Raw genomic sequence first — 23,400 nt, 5'->3', positions numbered from 1 at the left:
AAAGGTTTAAAAATATTTAAAAAGCAATTCCAACACAGATGCAAACTGGGCTAAGGTATCTACTTATAAGGCGTGTTGAAAGAGGAAAGTCTTCAATAGGTGCCGAAAAGATAACAGAAATGGCGCCTGTCTAATATTTAAAGGGAGGGAATTCCACAGGGTAGGTGCTGCCACACTAAAGGTCAGTTTCCTATGTTGTGCAGAACGGACCTCCTGATAAGATGAGATGGATAACAGTGGTTAGGCTATCCTGGTCCAGAAACGGCTGCAGCTGTCTTACCAGCCAAAGCTGGTAAAAGGCACTCCTAGCCACTGAGGTCACCTCGGCCTCTAGTGACAAAGATGGATTCAGGCGCACCCCCACACTATGAACCTTCTCTTTCAGAGGGAGTACGACTCCATCCAAAGCAAGCAACTGACCAATTATCTCAACTCAGAAACCACCAACCCATAGCGCTTCCGTCTTGCTAGGATTCAGACTCAGTTTATTGGTCCTCATCCAGCCCACCACCGAGTCCAGGCAGCGGTCCAGGGCTTACACGGGCTCTCCCGATTCAGATGTTACAGAGAAATAGAGCTGGGTACCGTCAGCGTACTGCTGACACCTCACCCCACATCTCCTGATGACTGCTCCCAAGGGCTTCATATAGATGTTAAACAGCATGGGGGACAAGATGGTACCCTGTGGCACTCCACAGCATAACTGCCAGGGGGCCAAAAGACAATCACCCAATGCTATTCTCTGAAAACGACCTTGGAGATAGGGTAGGAACCACTGTAAATACCCTTCAATACCCATCTCACCAAGTTGGCTCAGAAGGTACCATGGTCAATGGTATCAAAAGCTGCTGAGAGATCAAATAAGAGTAACAGGGTTACACTCTCCCTGTCCTTCTCCCGATAAAAGTCATCCATCAGGGCGACCGAGGCCAATTCAGTCCCATAACCAGGCCTAAACCCAGACTGGAATGGGTCAAGATAATCTGTTTCATCCAAGAGTACTTGCAATTGCTGCACCACAACCCTCTCAATCACCTTCCCTAAGAAGGGGGTATTTGCCACTGGGTGGTAGTTGTCACAAACCAATGGGTCCAGGGTGAGCTTTTTCAGAAGCAGTTGAATCACCGCCTCTTTCACGGCGGCTGGAACCACTCCCTCCTGCAATGATGCATTGACCACACCCTGGATCCACTCGGTCAAACCCCCTTGGCAAGCTTTAATGAGCCAAGAATGGCAAGGATCAAGAAGGCACTTTGCTGGCCGCATCATTGCAAGCACCTCGTCTACATCATCAGGCCGCATCAGCTGAAACCATTTCCAGGAAGTTGCAGCAGACATTGCACTGGACACCTCATTGGAGACTACAGTACATGTGGATAGGGCATCAAGACTGCTACAGAGGCGAGCAATTTTACCCTCAAAGTGCGTTGCAAACAATTCACAGTGGGCTCCGAAAGGTCTAAAACTCCATTTCCTGGAGTTGATGGCAACAGACCCCTGACAATATAGAAAAGCTCCACTGGATGGCTACTTGAGGATGTGATGGAGGCAGAGAAGTGGGCCTTCTTTGCCACCCTCACCGCTAAACAGTAGGCATGGTTATGATGTTTTTCTTGTGCCTGATCAGCCTCACAGCATGTCTTTCGCCACTTGCCCTCTAGCCGTTGTCCAGCCTGTTTCATTGCCTTTAGCTCACTGGTGTACCCAAGTGCAAACCAGGCTCCACAATGCTGGAGAGGGCACTCGGGGGCAACCGTGTCAAGAGCCTGGTGCGCCTCGCTGTCCCACAGCATGACAAGGGCTTCAACAGGGTCACCTGCTCTATCTACTGGGAACTCCCCCAGGGTATTCAGGAATCCAGTGGATTCCATTAGTCTCTGGGGGCGGACCATCTTAATCTGTCCACCACCCCTGCAGGTTCCTCCGTGAATGAATCTGTCATCCTGGCATCTCTTTATTATAGAGTTCTTCAGTATATTGCTTCCATCTTATTTTTATGTTATCTCGGTCAGTCAGTGTGTTCCCCTGTTTATTATTCAACATCCCTACTCTTGGTTTAAATTTCCTTTTCATTTCTCTAATCTTTTGGAATAGGGCTCTTGTTTTACCTTTTTTGTTGTTCTCTTCTATTTCTATACAATAACTATTGTAATAGTTCTCTTTGTCTCTGCATACTAGTCGCTGTATTGCATTTGGGGTGCTAACCATGTTTCTATCTCCTTTTGCTTTTGCTTTCCTTCTCACTTTAACCATCTGAAGAGTTTCTTCAGTCATCCATTGGGGTCTTTCTCTCTTTTTAACTAGAGGTATTGTCTTTTTGCATTCTTTCCTGATAATGTCTCTGACTTCACTCCATAGTTCTTCTGGTTCTCTGTCAACTACGTTTAAAGCCTCAAATCTGTTCCTTATTTGATCTTTATATTCTTCTGGGATCTTATCTAAATTGTATTTTGGCAATATGATTGCTTTGTTGTTCTTCTTTAGCTTTACTCTGATTTTCAATATGACCAGTTCATGATCTGTACCGCAGTCTGCTCCTGGTCTTGTTGTTGCAGAAAGTATGGAACTTCTCCATCTTCTGCTACCAATTATATATTCAATTTGATTCCTATACTGACAATTTAGTGATGTCCACATGTACAGTTGTCTTTTCGGTTGCTCAAAAATGTGTTTGCATGAAACAAATTATTGGCTTCACATGATTTATTTATTTATTATTTGATTTATATCCTGTCTGGGCTCCCAGCAAGTCTTTCTCCTGATTAATTTCTATCTCTTAAGCCCCATTTTCCCACAATTCCTAGTACTTCTCTGTTCCCTACTTTTGCTGATGAAAGATAAAGCACAAAAGTAGAACTACAGCTGAATGTCAAGAAGACTAAAGTAATGACAACAGAATATTTATGTAACTTTAAAGTTGACAACAAGGACATTGAACTTGTCAAGGATTATCCATACCTTGGCACAGTCATTAACCAAAATGGAGACAATAGTCAAGAAATCAGAAGAAGACTAGGACTGGGGAGGGCAGGTATGAGAGAACAGGAAAAGGTCCTCAAGGGCAAAGATGTATCACTGAACACTAAAGTCAGGATCATTCAGACCATGGTATTCCCGATCTCTATGTATGGATGTGAAAGTTGGACAGTGAAAAAAGCGGATAAGAGAAAATCAACTCATTTCAAATGTGGTGTTGGATGAGAGCTTTGCACATACCATGGGCTGTGAAAAAGGCAAATAATTGGCTGTTAGAACAAATTTAACCAGAACTATCACTAGAAGCTAAAATGATGAAACTGAGGTTATCATACTTCGGACACTTAATGAGAAGACATGATTCACTAGAAAAGACAATAATGTTGGGAAAAACAGAAGGGAGTAGAAAAAGAGGAAGGCCAAACAAGAGATGGATTGATTCCATAAAGGAAGCCACGGACCTGAACTTACAAGATCTGAACAGGGTGGTTCATGACAGATGCTGTTGGAAATCACTGATTCATAGGGTTGCCATAAGTCGTAATTGACTTGAAGGCACATAACAACAACCCCCAAGATTTTCAGTACAGCTTGTAATAGTAATAGTAAATGGCAGCAAATCAACGTAACATTGTTTTTTCCATGCTTTTCACTAGAAGGTATGGTGTGTTCTCCCCACCCCCAAGAGCTATCAAAGCAAACCCTCTGTATCAATATTAATTAACTGTTGGAAAATGTAATCACAAGAACTATAGAACCTGGCACAGCTGTTGCCAGCAGAAAGATATATCTGACTTCTTTAGGTTGCAGTAGGACAGGTGGAAAGATGATGCAGTCACAGACAGCATCTATAACTAGGAGCAGGAGGTTGCTGTTGGGAATTTGCTGCACCACAAACATCCTGTAAGGATAAGAAGGTTCCCCCCCCAAGAGAGAATGAGTAGAACAGAAGGATATAGAATAGTCCCTTCCTCCTTTCCTTCCCTTACCTTCCCACCCCACAAACATGCACATGATTCAAGGAACAGGAAGCACCAGGAACAAAATAAAATGCGATGGGGCAGCGGAAAAGATGTTTAGCTAATAAATGAACTGAATGCTATTTGGGAATACTCAGAACTGAGCTGAAGAATGCCATCTTTAGTTACGCAAATATATTTTTTTCTGTTAGAGGCAGAATGGTTGTGAACCTTGAACTGTGGGTCACAAAAGGTGCAGAGAGAGAAACATTGGTGTTAATGCAGTAGCACAGTTCTGGAGTGCTAAGTGATTGATGTGATACTTGACTCTGGCTGGGAATGTAGTATCTTCATACATGATGCATGTCTAGTTTAGGTTGTGGGGTTTTGTGTGTTCATCTCCAAGAGACTCAGTATTATAGGCATGATAATTTAGGCAGGTACTAATGGGTAAACAGCTGTGCACACATATGTATACAGGTGTAAGCACACATTATATATGTATCAAAGCACATTGAATTAAGTATATCTCATTTTATGTGTGTCAAGGCAACTTTGCAGATTCAAGTTGTATATCCAAGCTGGTGTAAATATATGTACAGGATGTATTCATATATTCAGTTGTATACATGGGGAGATCAACCCTGTACAACTATGCACAGGAGCCATATTCTAATAATGACTACAAAGTCCTGTGCTGGCTTCAAGGTAAGTGGGGCCAAACTATTAGATCAGCTGGTGAAGTGGACAGACTATGCTCAGATTACAGTGGAGAGGATCGGGTACAGCTCAGTTTTAGTTTAGTTATTGTAAGTACTATGGAAAGATGCCCGATTCCTTCTCTTGCCATGAATACATTGCAATATTTGGGACCTGGGCTTGAATTCACATTTATTGTATCTAAGTGCCATTTTCACACTTGCTATTAATTACTTTCTACTTAACATAAAACAAAGTGTACCTGTTGTTCGACTAACAAATAGAGGATGCATCAAAAGTAATTTCTAAATAGATACGCATGCAGCCAGAGACCAACAGTCCTCTGCTGCCCTCTACTGGGAGATTGAGAGTATTGAGTACTTCATGCAGTGAAGTCTTAATAAAGCAAAAATTCCATCTTAATATTCAGCACTCAAGTTTTAGTTCTTGGATCAACACGTGTGGGCTTGTGGAGGCTTTATTCAAATAGTCATCCCCACAATCTGTTTGAAGACCATCCTGCCAGCTGTGTCTGTCTGGGAACTTGGCTTGAGTTAATGAAATTATCTAAATGCAACTTTCATAGATAGTCTATATTTAATAGTAATAATAATAATACTTGAAGTGCCTCATCTGCATAATATCAGAGGTCATTTAAACATTACATTCCCTATGTGAGTGCCACCAAAAATTTCTTCCCTTCAGCAGCACTCCACACACAAGCAGCAACATCTAGAAAAGCTTCTTATCTTGTTGATCCATTGAAATGCATAAACATTTGACTCCCACTGCCATCATTCCCATGTGAAAAATGGTGCTGATGTGGGATGTTACAGATGTATGCGAGAAGAAGCTTTAAGATATTAGTGCTGTGAAGCTCACATAAGGATGCTAATATCTGGATTAGCCCTTAGTGTCTAATGATGAAAGTTAGCTTCAGTTTGGAGGTGGGAGCAGAGAGAGAGTGAGTGATGAGTTCACAGGTGAGCTGAGAAATGAAGTTAAGACTTATGTCCCATGCTCTTTAGTCACTATGTTGATACCAACGTTCATAGGAGTTGCTGTTTCCTTTCCTTTTCATTCAGTTTCCTGACTCCTAACTGAGCAGTGCAGAGGGATCTGTGTCAGCTGGTCCAGAGGAGATACAATGGAGCCAGCTTTCAGAGAGTGAGCAAACAGAGCAAGAGAACAGGGAGAGCTAACAGGAGTTTGACAGAGGAATTGTAGGGAGGAAGAGCCAGACAAAGACAAAGAGGGCTCTGGAGCCATGTACTCTGACCGTGTGCTTTGAAAGACTCCATAGAAGCTTGATAGGAAGGGCCGTGGCCTGATAGCTGCTGGCTGAAGGGGCATGGCCTGATAGCTGCTGAGTGCAACTAGGAGTAGCTGTGTGGGCTGGGAATTTTCATTCTATTTCCTGACTCCTAACTGAGCAGAGCCAAGGGAGATGTGTCAGCTGGTCCAGAGGAGATACAAGTGAGCCAGCTTTCAGAGAGCAAGTGCACAGGGAGAGCTAACAGGAGTTTGGCAGAGGAGTTTGGTGGGGGAGGTCCCTAAACTTTTTTCTCTTGTACGGCACACTACATACCAGTGGGACTCTACCCTGAAGGAGGACAGTGCAAACCACAGGCTATTCCAATACAAGTAGGAAGAAAGAAAGAAAAGGCAGCAGAGACTATGGATGGGAAGGACACTCCAGTGGTGATGACCTGCAAGGTGTTCTCTTGCCTGAGGACAACATGGAGTACACGTGCAACAAGTGCAAACTGGTGGTGCTGTTGGAAGAAAAAGTGAGAGGTCTGGGACGGCGGGTGGCCACACTGAAGAGTATAAGAGAAGATGAAGCGTTCCTAGATAGAACACTGTAACAACAACAGCAAACAGGAGGTGGAAGACCAACAGCATATTGACGCAGAAGAGGAGACTTGTGAGAGCAACAATGAAGTGGAGAAAACTCTATAGAAAAGGGTGACAGGAGCAGAAGAGTAAGAAGACATCGATCACCAGTGGAACTATAGAATCGCTTCCAGGCACTTAAGGTTGAAACTAGAGGCCAGTCTGCAGGGGAAGAATTACAGGAGAACCCTCGCAATAGCAAGTAAGAGGCTGAAGCTCAGTCAACAAAGGCAATGGCACCATGCCTCACGACAAGAAGAAACGAAGAGCACTAGTGGTGGGAGACTCCCTACTGCGTGGGATTGACACCAAAGTTTGCTGAGAAGATCCATAGACTCACCAAGTATACTGCCTCCCTGGAGGACAGATTAGAGATGTGATGGAAGGGTTGCCATCGCTCATAAAGCCTACTGACAGATATCCCTTTCTTCTCATCCATGTGGGAACGAATGATACTGCCAAGTGGAGCTAAGAAGAAATTGCATTAGACTTTGAAGCTCTGGGAAGGAAATGAAAGGTCTTTGGGGCCCAGATAGTCTTCTCGTCCATCCTTCTGGAACTTAGGAGTAGAAAGGGAAAGAAAAATACTCTGTGTGAATGAATAGCTACGAATGTGAGAGATTTGGATTCTGGGACCACAGGCTATGCTACCTGGAAGATGGACTGTTAGCAAGTGATGGGTTCCACCTTACAAGGACTGGGAAGAATGTGTTTGGTCATCAGGAGAGCTTTAAACTGAATCCTAAGGGGAAGGGAGACATAAACTTGGTGGTGATGACTAACAAAGGCTTGTGCACAGTAAGAGGAATTGAGAAAACAGCTCTAATGGGGCCCAGCAATAGTCTTCATAAAAATGTAGGAAGGAAGCCAGGCCATAAATCACATGATCTTCAATGTCTGTATACTAATGCAGAGTATAGGAAACAAACAGGATGAACTGGAACTCATAATACAGGAAAGTAAATATGACTTGATAGGTATAACTGAAACTTGGTGGCATGATCCCCATAACTGGAACACAGCAACTGAAGGATATAACCGGTTCAAAAAGAACAGAAGGAATAGAAAGGGAGGCGGAATCACATTCTATGTTAAAAATATACATCCCTGCACAGAAATACCGGAGGATGAGCTTGGTAGCTCCACCGAGAGTGTCTGGATTAAAATAAATGGGGCAAGAAATAAAAGGAGCATGGTGGTTGGAGTCTACTACCGACTATCCAATCAAAGAGAAGACAAGGATGAAACTTTTGCAAAGCAAATTGCCAATGTTTCGAGGAGGCATGATGTAGTAGTAAGGGGGACCTCAATTACCCTGATTACCAAAATTGGGAGGGATAGCTAATACCCTGGAAGACAGAAAAAAAATTCAAAGGAATTTTGATAGGCTGGAGCATTGGGATGAAAGCAATAGAATGAAATTTAACAGGGATAAGTGCAAAGTTCTACACCTAGGAAAAAGAAACCAAATGCACAGTTATAAGACGGGGGATACTTGGCTCAGCAATACAACATGAGAGAAGGGATTGTCGTTGATCACAAGCTGAACAGTGTGATGTGGCTGCAAAAAAGGCAAATACTATTTTAGACTACATTAACAGAAGTATAGTTTCCAAATCGCATGAAGTATTGGTTCCCCTCTATTTGTCACTGGTTAGGCCTCATCTTGAGTACTGTGTCCAGTTCTGGACATCGCACTTTAAGAAGGATGCAGACAAACTGGAATGCTTTCAGGGGAGGGCAATGAGGTTGATCAGGGGACTGGAAACAAAGTCCTATGAGGAGAGACTAAAAGAACTGGGCATGTTTAACCTTGAGAAGAGAAGACTGAGGGGAGATATGATAGCACTCTTCAAGTACTTGAAAGGTTGTCACACAGAGGAGGCCCAGGATCTCTTCTCGATCATCCCAGAGTGCAGTACACGGAATACTGGGGTCAAGTTGGAGGAAGACAGATTTCAACTGAACATCAGGAAAAACATCATAACTGTTAGAGCGGTATGACAATGGAACCAATTTACCTAGGGAGGTGGTGGGCTCTCCAACACTGGAGGCATTCAGGAGGCAGCTGGACACCTGCTTCAGTTTGGATTCCTGCATTGAGCAGGGGTTTGGACTCAGTGGCCTTACAGGCCACTTCCAACTCTATGATTCTATGCTTCAGAAGCCATCCTGTCTAAATAGGTACACAGGGAGACATGTTGCAAGAGCAAGGCTGAGCTCAGTTAGTCAAGATGAAGTATTCAAGCTAAGTTGCTTCTGGTATGGTGTACTTGAAACCAGTTCCTTGACAGTATGCATGAGATGGATAAAGGAGAAAAGATAATGGCTGAAGGCAGAGCTGCCGATTTATAGCCAGACTTGAGTAATTTTTTGGAACTAGCATCAATATGCTCAAATTCTTAGGTGCCCGTATCCAGTGTTTAGGCACAGTTGGTTATTTTAGTGAAGGCCAAGCATAGTCCTCACAGCAGGTAAGCCTTTCAGCCCTTGCATGCATTTCAGAATGAGTGATGGAAGTCCTCTAAATTGGGGGTGGGGGAAACACACATGGGATGATACTCTAGGGAAAGCTTTGTGTGAATAAGAAGACTGCCTGCAAGGAAAGGGCTGTTTAACAGAATTAAGACATCTGTGGGGGCCTCATTCATGGGTATGAATTCTTTGGAACAGGAATGTTCTAAACTAAAGCACATGTCCTAAAAATGGTTTGTTTTCTACAAAGATCAGGATAGTCTGAGCTGTCCAAAGTTATTTCATTGTTTCAATGCTATTATACAGTAATAGTCTCCAGCAATTGGATTGGATGATATTTATTTCTCTATAAATCTCAGACTTATTTGTATTTTATTTATGTGATATATTGTATTGGGAAAGCCATTCTTGGAGGGAGGGGGAGGTTTTATGGATAAATTCCCTCCCCCTCATTTTGTGCATGTAAATTTAAATTTTAATAAAGACTAACTTTAATTTTTAAAAAGTCTTCAGCAGCCATTAGATTTAGGATTTTTGTGGCTTTGTTTTTAAATTGAGTTGCTGGGGCAATGTGATTCCCCTTCCATCTACAGGCAGTAATTGATATTGCCTGGAACATGGTCGTGCCCCTGTAACAGGCACCTCTTGGGTGGTGCCTGCAACATAATTCACAGTGCACCAAGCCAAGCCATCAGTAACTTTGTTTTCTTCCTCCCCCTGCCGTCCTGCTGTTGTTTGCTGTGCACTCCAATACTAGAATACACTTCTCTAGCAAAACACAATCCTGCAATATTTACCCGGCCTCTGTCCCACCAAGCGAAGGTTCCTCTTCTGTGATAAGGATAGGGATATAGTGCTATTCATTCATGCAGGATCAGGGCTATTTATTTTAAAACCCCATTGTTTAGTAGAAGTTCTCAGAGCAGTTTACAATACAAAAATATTAAGTAAGGCTAAGATAGGAAATAGCAGAACTACAATAAAACTCAGGTTTAAAAATGAAAGTCTAAAAGGCCCAGGAAAATAAAAAGGGGTTTACCTGTTGCCAAAAAGACAACCAACTTGGGGCTGGATGACCCTCCTGGGAGAACAGTTCCAAATACAAGGCATCGCTACAGAAAAGGCCCCGTCTCTGGTTTCTACCTGCCTCACTTCCAATGTTGGTGGGACTAGGCCAGGGGTGGAGAACGTTTTTCAGCCCAAGGACCACATTTCTTTCTGGACAACCTTCCAGGGGCCATATGCCAGTGGTGGGCAGGGCCAGGGCAGTAAATGTAAATTTTCATTTTGTACAATATGCTAGTATTTACATGCCTGCCTGCCCGCCCACTCACCTCTCTATCCTCCAGCTAAGCAAGCAGGAGCCATCATCAGTGTTCCAGAGCACATTCCAACCAGGCAAAGATACTCAAGGAGGCTGTGAAGCAAGGATAGTGAAGGGTTTGGCTAGGGAGAGTCCTGAGGACCACATACAGAGGACTGGAGAGCCACATTGGGCTCTGGTTGGGTCTGAGGTTCCCCACCCCTGCATTAGGCAAAGGCTCTCCAAGGCAGAACTTGGTACACTGGCAGGTTCATGCAGAAGGAAGTAGCCCCTGAGGCAGCTGGGTCCTAAGCAGCGGCCACTAATATTGCTTCTGTAGTGCTGGCCCTAACAGGCATTTGGGTTGGGGTAGGGGGTTGGAACCGTTTACAGCTACAGGGAACTTCAGAAGAAATGGTAAAAATCCCAGGTATCGCAAGGAAAATGACAGCTTAGACTGCAGATCAGACTAACCAGGGACACATGAGAGGCACAGGTAGTGAAAAGGGTAGCCCATTCCTTACTTCTGACAGTCTCCGCATTCAATGATCCCACTGGTCTCTTTGATGGCAGGCTCATGCACAAACACAGGGTATTCTGTGTCACACAGCTGCAGCGTATCATGCTTCTTATGCTTGTGAGCTGAGATGGAGAGAAAGAGAGGCTGAGTGAGAAAAACCAGGCAAGGGAAATAAGTGAGAAGGTAAGAAACAAGCAGCAGAAAGACAGTGACCTAAAAACAAACTTCAAGGATACTGAAAGCCACTAGGTGGTGTGGGAGAATGAGTGTATGAGGATGCCCTGGAAAGGAAGAATATGGTCACCCTTCAGTCAAAGGTAAAATGTATGTCACTCTCTGTGACACAGGCCACTTTGCTGTTAGAAAGTGCACATGGTGTTAGTGCCAAGAACAACAGAGAAGGAAACCAGTTTTTGTTAGGAGTTTATGGTTGGAATCAAACAAATCTGCAAAGGCATTGCCAGTTGGTTCATATGGGGAAACAGGAAGACATTTTGCAAACCAGAATATATGAAAGAGAGTGGGGAGGGGGCTATTTATTTTATTTTATTTTATTTAATTCAATTTTTATACCGCCCATAGCAAAGCTCTCTGGGTGGTGTACAACAATAAAAATATAAATTTACATTTCAATTTTAAAACCACATAATCATCAAATCAACAATTAAACAAACAGATGAAACATGTAACTGACATATACAACAATACAGATACTAAAATACTAAAATATTTAAAATATTAAAAATATTAAAATGCCTGGGCAAAGAGGAAGGTTTTCACCTGGCGCCGAAAGGATAGTAAAGTAGGCGCCAGGCGTACCTCGTCAGGAAGGGTGTTCCATAGTTCGGGGGCCACTACCGAGAAGGCCCTCTTTCTTGTAGTCGCCTTCCGGGCGTCTTTCTGAGTAGGCACCCGGAGGAGGGCCTTCGATGTTGAGCGTAGTGCACGGGTGGGTTCATATCGGGAGAGATGATCCACCAGGTATTGTGGGCCCGTGCCGTGTAAGGCTTTATAGGTCAAAACCAGCACCTTGAATTGGGCCTGGAAACGTATAGGCAGCCGTGCAAGCCGGCCAGAATTGGTGTCACATGTTCCGACCGCTTGGTCCCGGTTATTATTCTGGCCGCTGCATTCTGCACAAGCTGCAGTTTCCGAACCATCTTCAAGGGCAGCCCCACGTATAGTGCGTTGCAGTAGTCCAATCTTGAGGTTACCAGAGCATGGATAACTGAGGTAAGATGTTCCCTGTCCAGATACGGGGCTATTACAGTTAATCGCATAAGGAGCCCATGCTAGAAAGAAAGGATTACATTTAAGCCCACCACACAGTTTCTCTGCCCACCTCCATCCAACTTGGGAACAGACCAGTTGCAAAGGTGGAGATGTAAGATATGCAGACCAGCCCTATGCATGCTTACACAGATAAGCACAATGGGATTTACTTCCAATAATTATGTTCTGGATTTTTGCCTTACAGCAGGTGTGGGGAACTTTTGACCCTCCAAATGTTGCTGAACTAAAACTCCTATCATCTCTCTTCACTGGCCATGCTTGCTGGGACTGATGGGAATTGCAGTTCAACAACATCTGGAGGGCCAAAGCTTCTCCACTCCTGCCTTAGAGGGATGAGTGCAACTAAAAAACCCCACAACAATTTTGAAGGGCTCAACATCGGGTACATTTAGGCAAGCAGAATTGGTGCAATAAATTATTCTGGACCCAGTCCATTAAGCACTTCTACATAAACCACACTAAAATAAATTGGACTTGTAGGAGTGTGTAAAATATGGTTCAGGTCAAGTCCCATTCATTACAATGGGGATTACAAGAGAGGTATTCCTGATGGTTTGTGTTTTTCAAGCTTAGTCTCTCCTGTGGATTCTGTGGCACCAACTGGACAATGATAACCTTATGCTTACTTCAAAATAGTTATAACATAGAGGAGGTGCCTAAACTCTCATTAAAATAATGCCATTTATAAAAATTAAAACTATGGAGGAATATAACAATAAATCATCGCCCTTTAATTCAATGATAAAAAGAAATCTGACCTTTTCATATATATATTTAATACACAAACAAAACACCTGGAACTTTTTTTAAAAAAAATTGGCCAATCTGATTTTTTAAAAAGTCCTACTTTTGTGTTTGGAGAGAAGAAGATGAGCAATTCTTATTTTTGGAAAGATGAAAATGTCTTGTATGTCAACACATTTAAAATGTAGGTGTATTTGTAAAAAAAAATTAATAGGTGCCATTGCGACATTTTGAAGGACAATGTAAGGAGTTCAGACCTGAGACTGGCCCTGATAATGCATGATTTGTTCATGGGGTGGGGTGATCACCTGTGAGAAAGTCAGGGAACTGGTGAGCTGATCATTCATCAATTGTAGCAGAAGCTTGCATTTGAGATTAATAACAGTGAGACTGCTGTTTTGTAAACATTCCTTACAGAAACAGGAATTCCCTAATTGCTGCTGGACATTTGCTGCACATGAGCCTGATGGAGAATGGCTGTGCTGGCATTTACTCTTTTGTGTGATGACAACTCAGAAAAAAAAAGATATTGCAAATGCCACCCCACATATATTGTGCCCATGTCACTCACTAGAAGTTGAAGCCGTGAGAAATAAAAAATAAAACACAGTTTCCTGATTTATTTATTTTTAAAAAATCTATCCTATTTTTTCTCCTCCTATACCAGGAGTTCAGGGCAGTGTGTCTGGTCTTCCTTTTTATCCTCACAACTTCCTTGTCAGGAAGGTAAAACCTTGTGAACTTTTGGAATTGGAATCAAGCTGAGAATTGAACATGTCCAACACTCTAACCACCCTGGCACTCACCAATCTAGGATTGTGGGTTTTGTGAGAGTTGCTTTGCTGCAAAAAAGATACAAAACTTGCAACTCCATTGCACACAAAATGAAGACTTGTGGTGTTAAGGGCTAGTGAGAGCAGGGTGGGGGACTCTCCTTTCCCTGTTGGGTCCTGCTGGGGAGTGGGTATTACAGCTACTGTTGGTCTGCCATGATGGTATCTGTGCCTCCTGTGGAGTTTGCAAGTGTCTGAATCACCCACAGTCCGATTCCTCCATTGCTTTTCTTTGTCTGTAACACTCTCCATCAAGTTTCCCTAAAACATAACCATGTAGCACATTCACTGTTCTTATCCCTCAACTATGGAAGCAGCAGGCTATCTTACCACAACCTCCCTCGACTGGGATTAACACAGAAATAAATTTCTGCCAGATGGTGCAATAAGCATTGTAAACACCATCTATTTCTTTTTCTGGGTATTATTAAGGCTTTTATGCTATATGGCAAGCAGCACTGGATTAACCATTAAGCAAAATAAGCACGTGCTTAGGGCACCAAGGGATTGGGGCACCACAGAGTTTTTTCCCCTAGCTAACATTTATTTATTTATTATTTATTTATTAATTCAATTTATATACCGCCCCATAGCCGAAGCTCTCTGGGCAGTTCACAACAAGTAAAACATCTGATATACAATTAAAACCACATATCAAGCAATTTAAACATACATTAATGATATCAAAAATTAAAGCATATGTATACACATACAAATGCATATTAAATATTAAAAAAGCTGACATACTAAAATACTAAAATGCTAAAAGCTAAAAAACTAAAACTAAAATGCCTGGGAGAAGAGGAAGGTTTTTAACTGGCGCCGAAAAGATAGTAATGTTGGCACCAGGCGTACCTCATCAGGAAGAATATTCCATATTTCGGGGGCCACCACTGAGAAGGCCCTTTTTCTTGTTGTCACCTTCCGGGCATCTCTCTGAGTAGGCACCCAGAGGAGGGCCTTCGATGTTGAGCAGAGTGTACGGGTAGGTTCATATCGGGAGAGATGTTCCATCAGGTATTGTGGCCCCGTGCCGTGCAAGGCTTTATAGGTTAAAACCAGCACCTTGAATCGAGCCTGGAAACAGATAGGCAACCAGTGCAAGCGGGCCAGAATCGGTGTTATATGTTCGGACAGCCTGGTCCCAGTTATCAGTCTGGCCGCTGCATTCTGCACAAGCTGTAGTTTCCGAACCGTCTTCAAGGGCAGCCCCATGTAGAGTGCATTGCAGTAGTCTAATTTAGAGGTTACCAGAGCATGAACAACTGAAGCAAGGTTTTCCCTGTCATGCCCTTAACTCTCAACTCTTTCACTGCCACACTCGACTTTAGTTGATTTTTTTGTAATTCTCCTTATCTGCCGTTCTCGACTTTAATCTGAATTGTTAAAGTTTTCTTTAGTATGGTGAGTGACTAATGTTTAAAAGTTTGAAGGTGTCAGACATAGACCTAGAGTTCAGTATGTTTGACTGTCTTACCAACCTTTTTCTGCATGAATTTCAGTGTTTTTCTAATCATTATAAATATATATGATCCATATTCTTTTGTGGCTTTTTGCTAAGTACAGAAGCAGATTTGTTATGCCAGATTAATTTTGAGGACTTGATCAAAGACTTTAAAAATCTAGGAGAAAACTTCTTAAAGTATAAATAAAGTTATAAGTAAGCAACAATGTCAATAAGCATTATTTTGCATCTTTTGATCCATGTATGCTGAAATGCTATATATCTTCAAGGTTAGAAAGCAATGGAATAAAATATGTTTTGTTTCGTACAAATAATGATATTTCTCCATTAGAATATCTCTTTGAAAAATTGTCCACCAACATTGGTTTCTGTAGAAAGAGGATTTTCAAAATTGAAAAGTATGCTCTCGTGATCATGTAATTTCAGTAGAGATAATATTAGATCTCATTTTGCCTTATAATCTTTGGGAGGGTGATTAAAAATTGTTTTCAATAAATTTTTGTATTTGCATTTCCCCCCTTATAACAATTTTATTAAGAAATGCATAAAACAGGGTTGAAAATTTGCATTTTTTTCTGTTGCCCTAGTTATGAGTAAATAATTTGCTTATATTGCTTACTGCTATTTAGTGTTAAATAAATTTTTTTTAAAAACAGTTTTTATTTAATATAGTTGTGGGGTCTGGCCTGGAAGAAAACTGAATTTTCAATCTCTTATTTCACCTTCAGCACTTATTGAGTCTTAACGTCTTGTCAGTTAAGCAATGGAAGGCCGAGGGGTGCACCATTGTTGGGCTGTGCTTAGGGCATCAGTTGGCCTTAATCTGGCCCTGATGGCAAAGATTTGGCCAGGCCTGCATATGTCATCTGATGTTTTGCATTACCCCTTTGTCCTACTTTGGCTTGCTTGTCTGCAGGTCACCTAGGCGAAATTTGAACCTGAGACATCCCAACTCACTAACTCAGTAAATATGAATAAAGGCAGCTGATTAGATAGATTTACTGCAATGTGACATAATCAAGGTGGGCAGGGGTCTCTCCACCAGAATGCAACCCTGTCTGGGAGAGCCCAGATTTAGCATCTAGAAGTTCAAGAAGCAGTGTTTGCAAACAGCCCAGTGCTGCTCTTTAAACCTCTGAAAAATGGACAGTTTCCCTGACAGTTAGGGCCTCAAAGTGCAGCTTTACCTGATGTCATAAGAACATAAGAACATAAGAAGAGCCTGCTGGAACATTCCAGTGGCCCATCTAGTCCACCATCCTGTTCTCACAGTGGCCAACCAGGTGCCTGGGGGAAGCCTTTAAGCAGAACCTGAGTGCAAGAACACTCTCCCCTCCTGAGGCTTCCGGCAACTGGTTTTCAGAAGCATACTGCCTCTGTCACTATGGCATCAGGTGATTGACAGGTGTGCAACCCAGCCCAACTGTCAAATCTAACCCTCCAGGGGTGTGGAGGAAAGGATCTGGCCCACCTGCCAGAAAAGGTTTCTTGTTCCTGATTTAGGGCTTATCCACACGGGAGCCTAACTTCATCTTAAAGAAGCTGCTTTTACCAACGCAATAGCTTTTCAAGGTCCACACTCCTTGCCCAATGGTAGCTTCCAATCTGCTGTTTTCCTTTCACACAAGTAGGCGTTTCTCTGGAAAGGTTAGTATCGCTGTTTCCTTGTGGCCCCGCCCCCAATTTCACACGTTTACTCCCTCCAGAGTATGGATATTGGTCATGGAGAAGGGGAGGGTTTTTTGTCAGTTCAATTGTTTCTTGTCAGTTGCAGGCCTCTCCCAGCAGACTCCTGGAGAGAGTTGGGGTGCAATTGACATGAAACTATATGAAACTGATTAGAGGGGGGAGAGTGAAAGGTAAAGTAGGCAATGGCTGCCACAGCTTTTGCAAGCGGCTGAGAGAGAGAGGGAGCCAGCGATGGGGCATAAGAGAGCCCACCCACTAAAAAAATTGAAGCAAAGCGCCTACACAGAGGAGCACAGAGAAGCTAAGATGGTGTTTCCTTTCCTTTTTGCATTATAATTGGATTGGGTTGATATGGATTTAAAGGGGAAAACTGCGTTCTAGCTTCTGCTTGCCTGCAACATCATATGAACCATGCAAATTACAAAGGGATGCAAGTAGCACCAGACACACACTAAATTGCTATGTGGATGAGCCCTTAAGATAGACACCATATCTAGCAACTGAGATATTTTCAAAGTTTCATTGTAGTAGGGTGCACTGCACTACAAAGAAACCTAGAAAATATCTCAGGTGTAAATATGAGGTCTATCCTGGATGCAAAACTGTGAGCTACAACTGTGCAGTTACATGTCCTCAATAACTCAGCAGCTCAATTTACATATAAAAATTTTGGTTCTTGGGCTTTTAAAGGTGGAAATGCGTTAGTGTTGCATGAATGGAAGGGAAGGGAAGGTGTACAGTATGCTGCCCATTTTATTATTCTGCCTTAGTCACAAAGAACATTTGCTCTTGAAGACATAGAGATCCATTTCTTGCAAGCTCCCTTTTCTTCCTCCGCTAACCATGCTTTAACTGGAACAGAAGGGAATTCCCCCTTACCCAAAACAGACGGAATAGTTCCTTGTACACACAGCAATAACATTACACACATTTGAGCCTGAGGAGAGGGAAGGACTATTCAGTCAGTAGCTAACATTGGGGCAGGATACAGTGAAGCTATCATTAGGGCAGGGTTTTCCCTATTCCCATCCCCCAGCTGCACTGCACAGATGACTGTGAACTTAATACTAGCGTAACATCAGCAAAAGGGAGCAAAATGCCACGACACCCCCTTTTTTGAAGCATCATATGCTGGAAATCACGAGCCACATTGATCTGGAAAAAAGACATCAGAGAGCCATTTTGAATTGTAGGAGGTTCAGGATCCAGATATTAGCAGTTGCAAAAACTTCTGTTGAGAAGCTGCTGCTAAGCTGGCTGCTTGCTCATGAGTAGCCCAACCAGTAATCAAGCCAGGTGGGCAAGGGTGGGGCTGATAAGGGGCTGTGAGCCTCCAGACTCCTGCTGATGGTTTATAAGCCTTAGAAGGAATCTGAAAGGGGCTGGAGGAAAACAGAAGTTGCAAGCTAGTACAGATTTTCATGTTCACAAATCCACATTAGAAATACCACTGAAAAACCAATATGCTTTCCTGTACTGATAACCAATTGCATTAACGTCTGTGTGCTCGGATGCAATCCCGCGGACTTGCCTGCAATAGGCGGTCCATGGGTATTCCTCTGTCACATGCCAAGCTCCCTGTCTCCTTCCCCCGTAATAACCGGTTGCATTTCCACTACTGAAGTTGGATCCACCCTCTGCCCATGCCTCTACTTCTTCCTTACAGTTCATTCCTGCTTAGTATGTACTATGTTATATGTAACAATCCAGACGTTTATTTTGCTTACACTTAGAAGAGGGTCCATTAACTTTGCTTTTTGCACATCCACAAACCTGCGCATGTGTGGGAATTTAAAAAAAAGTTATGCATTTCTGCACTCTTCCAAAAAAGCATGAAAATCAAACAACCATTATGGACCAATCACTGAAAAGGGGTCAACTTAGGGGAGTGGCCAATGCTAAAACGATTTAGATGGGGGGGAGTCTACACTTACGGACGCTTGATAATTGGGTTTTCACAATAATCCAACCACAAACAGGACATGTTAGGATCTCAAGGCCACCAACCGAATATGGAAAATGTGGATTTTGAAGGTAGGAATGGATAGGCCCCATGAGCAAGCTCTATCACAGCATTGTAACAAAGAATAGAAGGAAATACATCAATAAAAACAAAAATCCTTGATTGCCATACCATGCGCTCATGGCAGCTGCTCCCCAGAGGTGATGGGGAGGCCAACAGTAGGTGGAGCCAAAGCCAATGACAGGCAGAGCCAACCAATTCTAGGTTTGCTCCAGTCTGCCCTGCCTGCTGAATTCTACAAGGGCAACACTGACACTATGGAGGAGGAAGCAGATGGACAGTGCCACCCCCAGGGCTGGATTTGATTTATTTTACCTAACAGACCAGCTTCCACTGCCTGCAGGAGGAGGCTGTATCCCCTTCCCTATCTTCCTATTAGACAACAGAAGCCCTCATGGGGGGGGGATATCTAAATTCCAACATCACCCCCCATCAGGTACACTATCCTCCCACAAGAGCCAGCTTCTGGTTTCCTCCGCCCCCTGCAGCACCCTTTGCAACTACTAATGTCTAGAATTCAGGGGGAAATGATACCTCTTGTCAGGAAACGTCACATATAGTTTTTCTTTCTGCTTAAAGCCAGGCTGCTGGCCCAGGCAACCATGGAAGGACCCAGACACTATGCAGTTCTGTGACTCCTTTATGCTGAGTCTTTTGGGCTCCTGGCGGAAGGGTGGGATAAAAATCCAATAAATAATAATGAAATAATAATATGGGAAGCTGCCTTATACTGAGTTAGACCATGGACAGATCTAACTCAGTATTGGCTACACTGACTGGCAGCAGCTCTCCAGGGTTTCAGGCAAGAGCTTTTCCCAGCCCTTCCTGGAGACACCAGGGATTGAACTTAGATCTTTTGCATGCAAAGCAGATGCTCTGCCACTGAGCTACAGTCCTTCCCCTGTCGTTGGATTTGCTGGTAGCTAGTCATGATGATAAACTCTGTGAACAGTGCAAAGTGTTATAATATTTATCTTGGTTAGGCATATCTTACTAACTTAAAGGCAGTCCCTTTATTTTTCATTTCTGTAGACAAGCCATTTATCACCAAGCATTTGTCTGAATGGGGCAGGGAACAAAGGGTGGGGGACAGCTGCTTATTCAGCCCACCTGTAATCATCTCTGCTTCTCCAGCATAAATAAATTATGAGAAAGTTGATTGATGCTACTGAAGTTGCTCTGGTGATCAGAACCTGACTATTTCGGCTTGAAGAACTGTGGAGTTCACTCCTACAAGAGGCAATGAGGCCTCTTGTAGGAGTGAATTCTTTAAAAGAGAATTGGGCAAATTCATGGAGGATAAGGCTATTAGTGGCTACTAGCCATGATAGTCTATGCTCTCCCTCCATGGTTGGAAGCAATATGATTCCAAATACCAGCTACTGGAAATCACAAGAGGAGAGAGTGCTCTTGTGCTTAGGGTCTGTTTGCAAGCTTCCCATGGGCACCTGGTTGGCCACTGTGAGAACAGGATGCTGGACTAGGTGGGCCATTGGCCTGATCCAGCAGGCACTTCTTCTGTTCTTATGTGTCAATATAACAGTTTTGCATGAGTTCTAATTGAGTAGAAGTCTGGCCCCTATGGTATGCTGCAAACAGGATGCAGTTACCTTCTGGTAGATTCTTGCCCACCTCTAGTGAATTATCCCTACTCACTGCTTAAGAAATAGCCTTGATGTCACTGAGCCAATGCATATTGCTTCTTGGTACAATAACGAACATAAAACAGGGTATCTGCACAAGCCCAGCTAGCCTCCCTATATATGGTACAAGTATTACTCACTTAAATTATACTTAGCTGTAGTCAATGTTGTACCTACTGAGAATGCAGGTATGTCCTTTCATTTTTCATTCTGAGCTCCATATCTGAGTTGGATCCTCTGCTTATTATGGACCATTTTAGAACAATCATAGCACATGGGAATTCTGGTTGGAGCTCAGCTAAGGTGGCCTCCCTTTCTACAGGATAAAACTATCACAGTGTTTTCCCTCTTGTGCTATGAGTGGCATTTCCCTCGTCCTTTCTTCCTTGTTTCTTCAACAGTCCACAATTGTTGGATTTACTGGTAGCATTGCTGATTATAAACTAGCAATTTATTCCTTCCTACCCCAACAATTGAAAGGAGGAAATAACATCTTGCAGCTGTTACTCAACCAAAGGTAGTTCTTAGCCACCTTTGGGACAACAGCACCAAATTCAGCAGCAGCACCTTAATGTCTCAATTTATCCAATGGTCAGGTATGGTAGATACCAATATCAGATTGTAGATGAAAAGTTACATAGGAAGGTCTATGCATTCGTATAAAGTGTAGATGTATTTAGAATGGATGGGGAAATAGGAGATGGAACACTTGGAAACCTTGCAGCTTTTAAAAAACTGATTTGTTCCTTTTATAATGGATTGAGTTTGTTGGAAAATACTATTAATATTGTAGGGGCAAAACTGCAAAGATAAATATAAGTTTAATCTTAGCAGTGTACGCTAGAATCTCCACCCCTCCACCCCTTTCCTGTTACCCAGTCTTCCATTATCTGAGTTCACATGGAGAGTAATCCAGGAAAAGTTGCTGCTATTCATTCATTTTAATAAGACTTGAATATAAAGATACCCAGTAACATAAGGGATGTATATGCAGCATGTGCCAACAGCAGTAGCTTGTGCAAAGTTTGTGGGTTCTCCCATACTGGGTATCTTTATATTCAAGGTTATAGCTAGACCAGCAAGTATGGAAACTTATAATGACATATACTGATCTCGTCGTGAATATTAGCATGATAATTAAACAAGCAGCCTGACATGTTTCCATCTGGGCAATCACAATTGGATCCTGCACAGGATGTTGGAAACTTGATCCCAAGATTTCTGGGTAAACCTGCTATGGGTGTTGTCCTGTTTCCAGCAAATGGAGGTATTTTTGGTGTATTACAACAATTCTACTTACCTTGATGGAAAACAGCCTTGGCTGTACAGATCATATGGCATAAGATGTGATGAAGATGGATCCATGATAATCCAGAAGATGATATCGTATTGTGAAGATGCACGAATAGAAGGTATGGGAAATGAAGGAAGAAAGAAAAAGAATGACATGATGGTGAAATTATGAAAGTATCTGAAACCCTCTCCTTTGTCAATAGCAATGATGGATGTTTAATTAATGACTAATCATTCATTAGAGTTAAAATTCACCGGCCTTACACAGTTAACCAAATTGCGTTTCGTAAGAAATGTCTTTGGCTGTCTATTTCCTTCCATCCTTCTCTGACCTCTGAAAGCCTATGTGAAGTGCATGTCACAACACTTCAAGAAGACTGGAATATTTGAGACTGAAAGCTTTGAGGTGCACACTCTTTAAAGTTCAGGAGCGGGCAATGCTTTTAGAATCAAATAAAATATCCTGAGTACACCCTGAACTAGAGGGACACAACTGTTCTTCCTGTTTTAAAACACACATAAGTAACATAATGTTGCCATAATGTATGTGTTACATTTGATGGTTGCTGCCATTTTTAAAAACTGAAATGCACATAGAATTAATGATATTTTGGAAATTCAATGGATATGGAGTTTTAAAGGCAGTCTCTGTTTTTCCACCTTTACATTTACAATGCTGTTATGTTTTCAAAATTATCTCCACAATCTTGAGGACTGAAATTGTACCATTTTAAAAAAATGAAAGAGTGAAGTTTCTTAATTTTAAAAGCTCATAGATCAAGTGAATCTTGATCAGAATACATGTGATCCATAGGTGATATGTTACCCAGCTCCCTGTTTTAGGCAAAATACCACAGGCTTTTAGGGGTCTTACCACTGACACTCTCCTGCACGTTCCAACCAAAATGCCCATAGATAACAGAATTGATGCACTGCTTCAGCAGATATTTGTCAATGGTCTCCTATCCTCTTTGTGGGATATCCTACCATGGATCATGTACATGGCCTGATTACCGCAACAAGTGATATTAAACCTTGCCTGTATATTCCAGGGTCTCTGAATAAAGGTGAAATGGAACCTGGAGAACAGATTCTCAGGGCCAACAGGGTGATGATGCCTCTCGATTGTGCTAAATTGTATCTGTGGTATACCCCTGAGCTGAGAGCGATGAAACAGGATAGGAGACGGCTTGAGCGGAAGTGGAGACAAACTCCCGATGGATGCAATCATGTGCTGGTAAGTGTTTCCACTAAGCAGTATTTGGAAGCGGTGAGGGTGGCGAAAAAACAATATTTCGCTGCCACTATTAAGGCATCTCTTTCCCGCCCAGTGGAGCTTTTTAGAGTTGTCCGAGGGTTACTCTATACTTGCCCTCAGGACACGGTAGGGTCATCGATGGTCCGCTGCAATGAGTTTGCTGGACACTTCCAGAATAAGAACTTATGCATCCGCCGGGACTTAGACTCCCAGTTTATAGCAGATGAGTGAGGCATCCGGAGCGCAGTCTTGTCATGTTTTACTGGATGAGTTTCAGTTGGTTCAGCTCGAGGACGTGGACAAGGTGCTTGGACAGGTACGTGCAACCACA

At 42.7% G+C, this 23,400-nt stretch overlaps 1 protein-coding gene across 1 annotated transcript in view; it reads right to left on the bottom strand.

Moving 5' to 3' along the window:
- The window catches only part of CACNA2D4 (calcium voltage-gated channel auxiliary subunit alpha2delta 4), a 270,960-nt gene that overhangs the window by 10,581 nt on the left and 236,979 nt on the right, over window positions 1-23,400 (bottom strand). Inside the window, 3 exon segments of the mRNA XM_061582150.1 lie at window positions 3,765-3,877; window positions 10,833-10,950; window positions 21,819-21,839. Of these exon segments, the coding sequence (XP_061438134.1) occupies window positions 3,765-3,877; window positions 10,833-10,950; window positions 21,819-21,839 (252 nt within the window).

This window comes from Rhineura floridana, chromosome 8 (genome assembly GCF_030035675.1).
Source record: "Rhineura floridana isolate rRhiFlo1 chromosome 8, rRhiFlo1.hap2, whole genome shotgun sequence".
Lineage (NCBI taxonomy): Eukaryota > Metazoa > Chordata > Lepidosauria > Squamata > Rhineuridae > Rhineura > Rhineura floridana.
The sequence above is the reverse complement of the archived record's forward strand: the minus strand, read 5'-3'. Positions and strand labels throughout refer to the sequence as shown.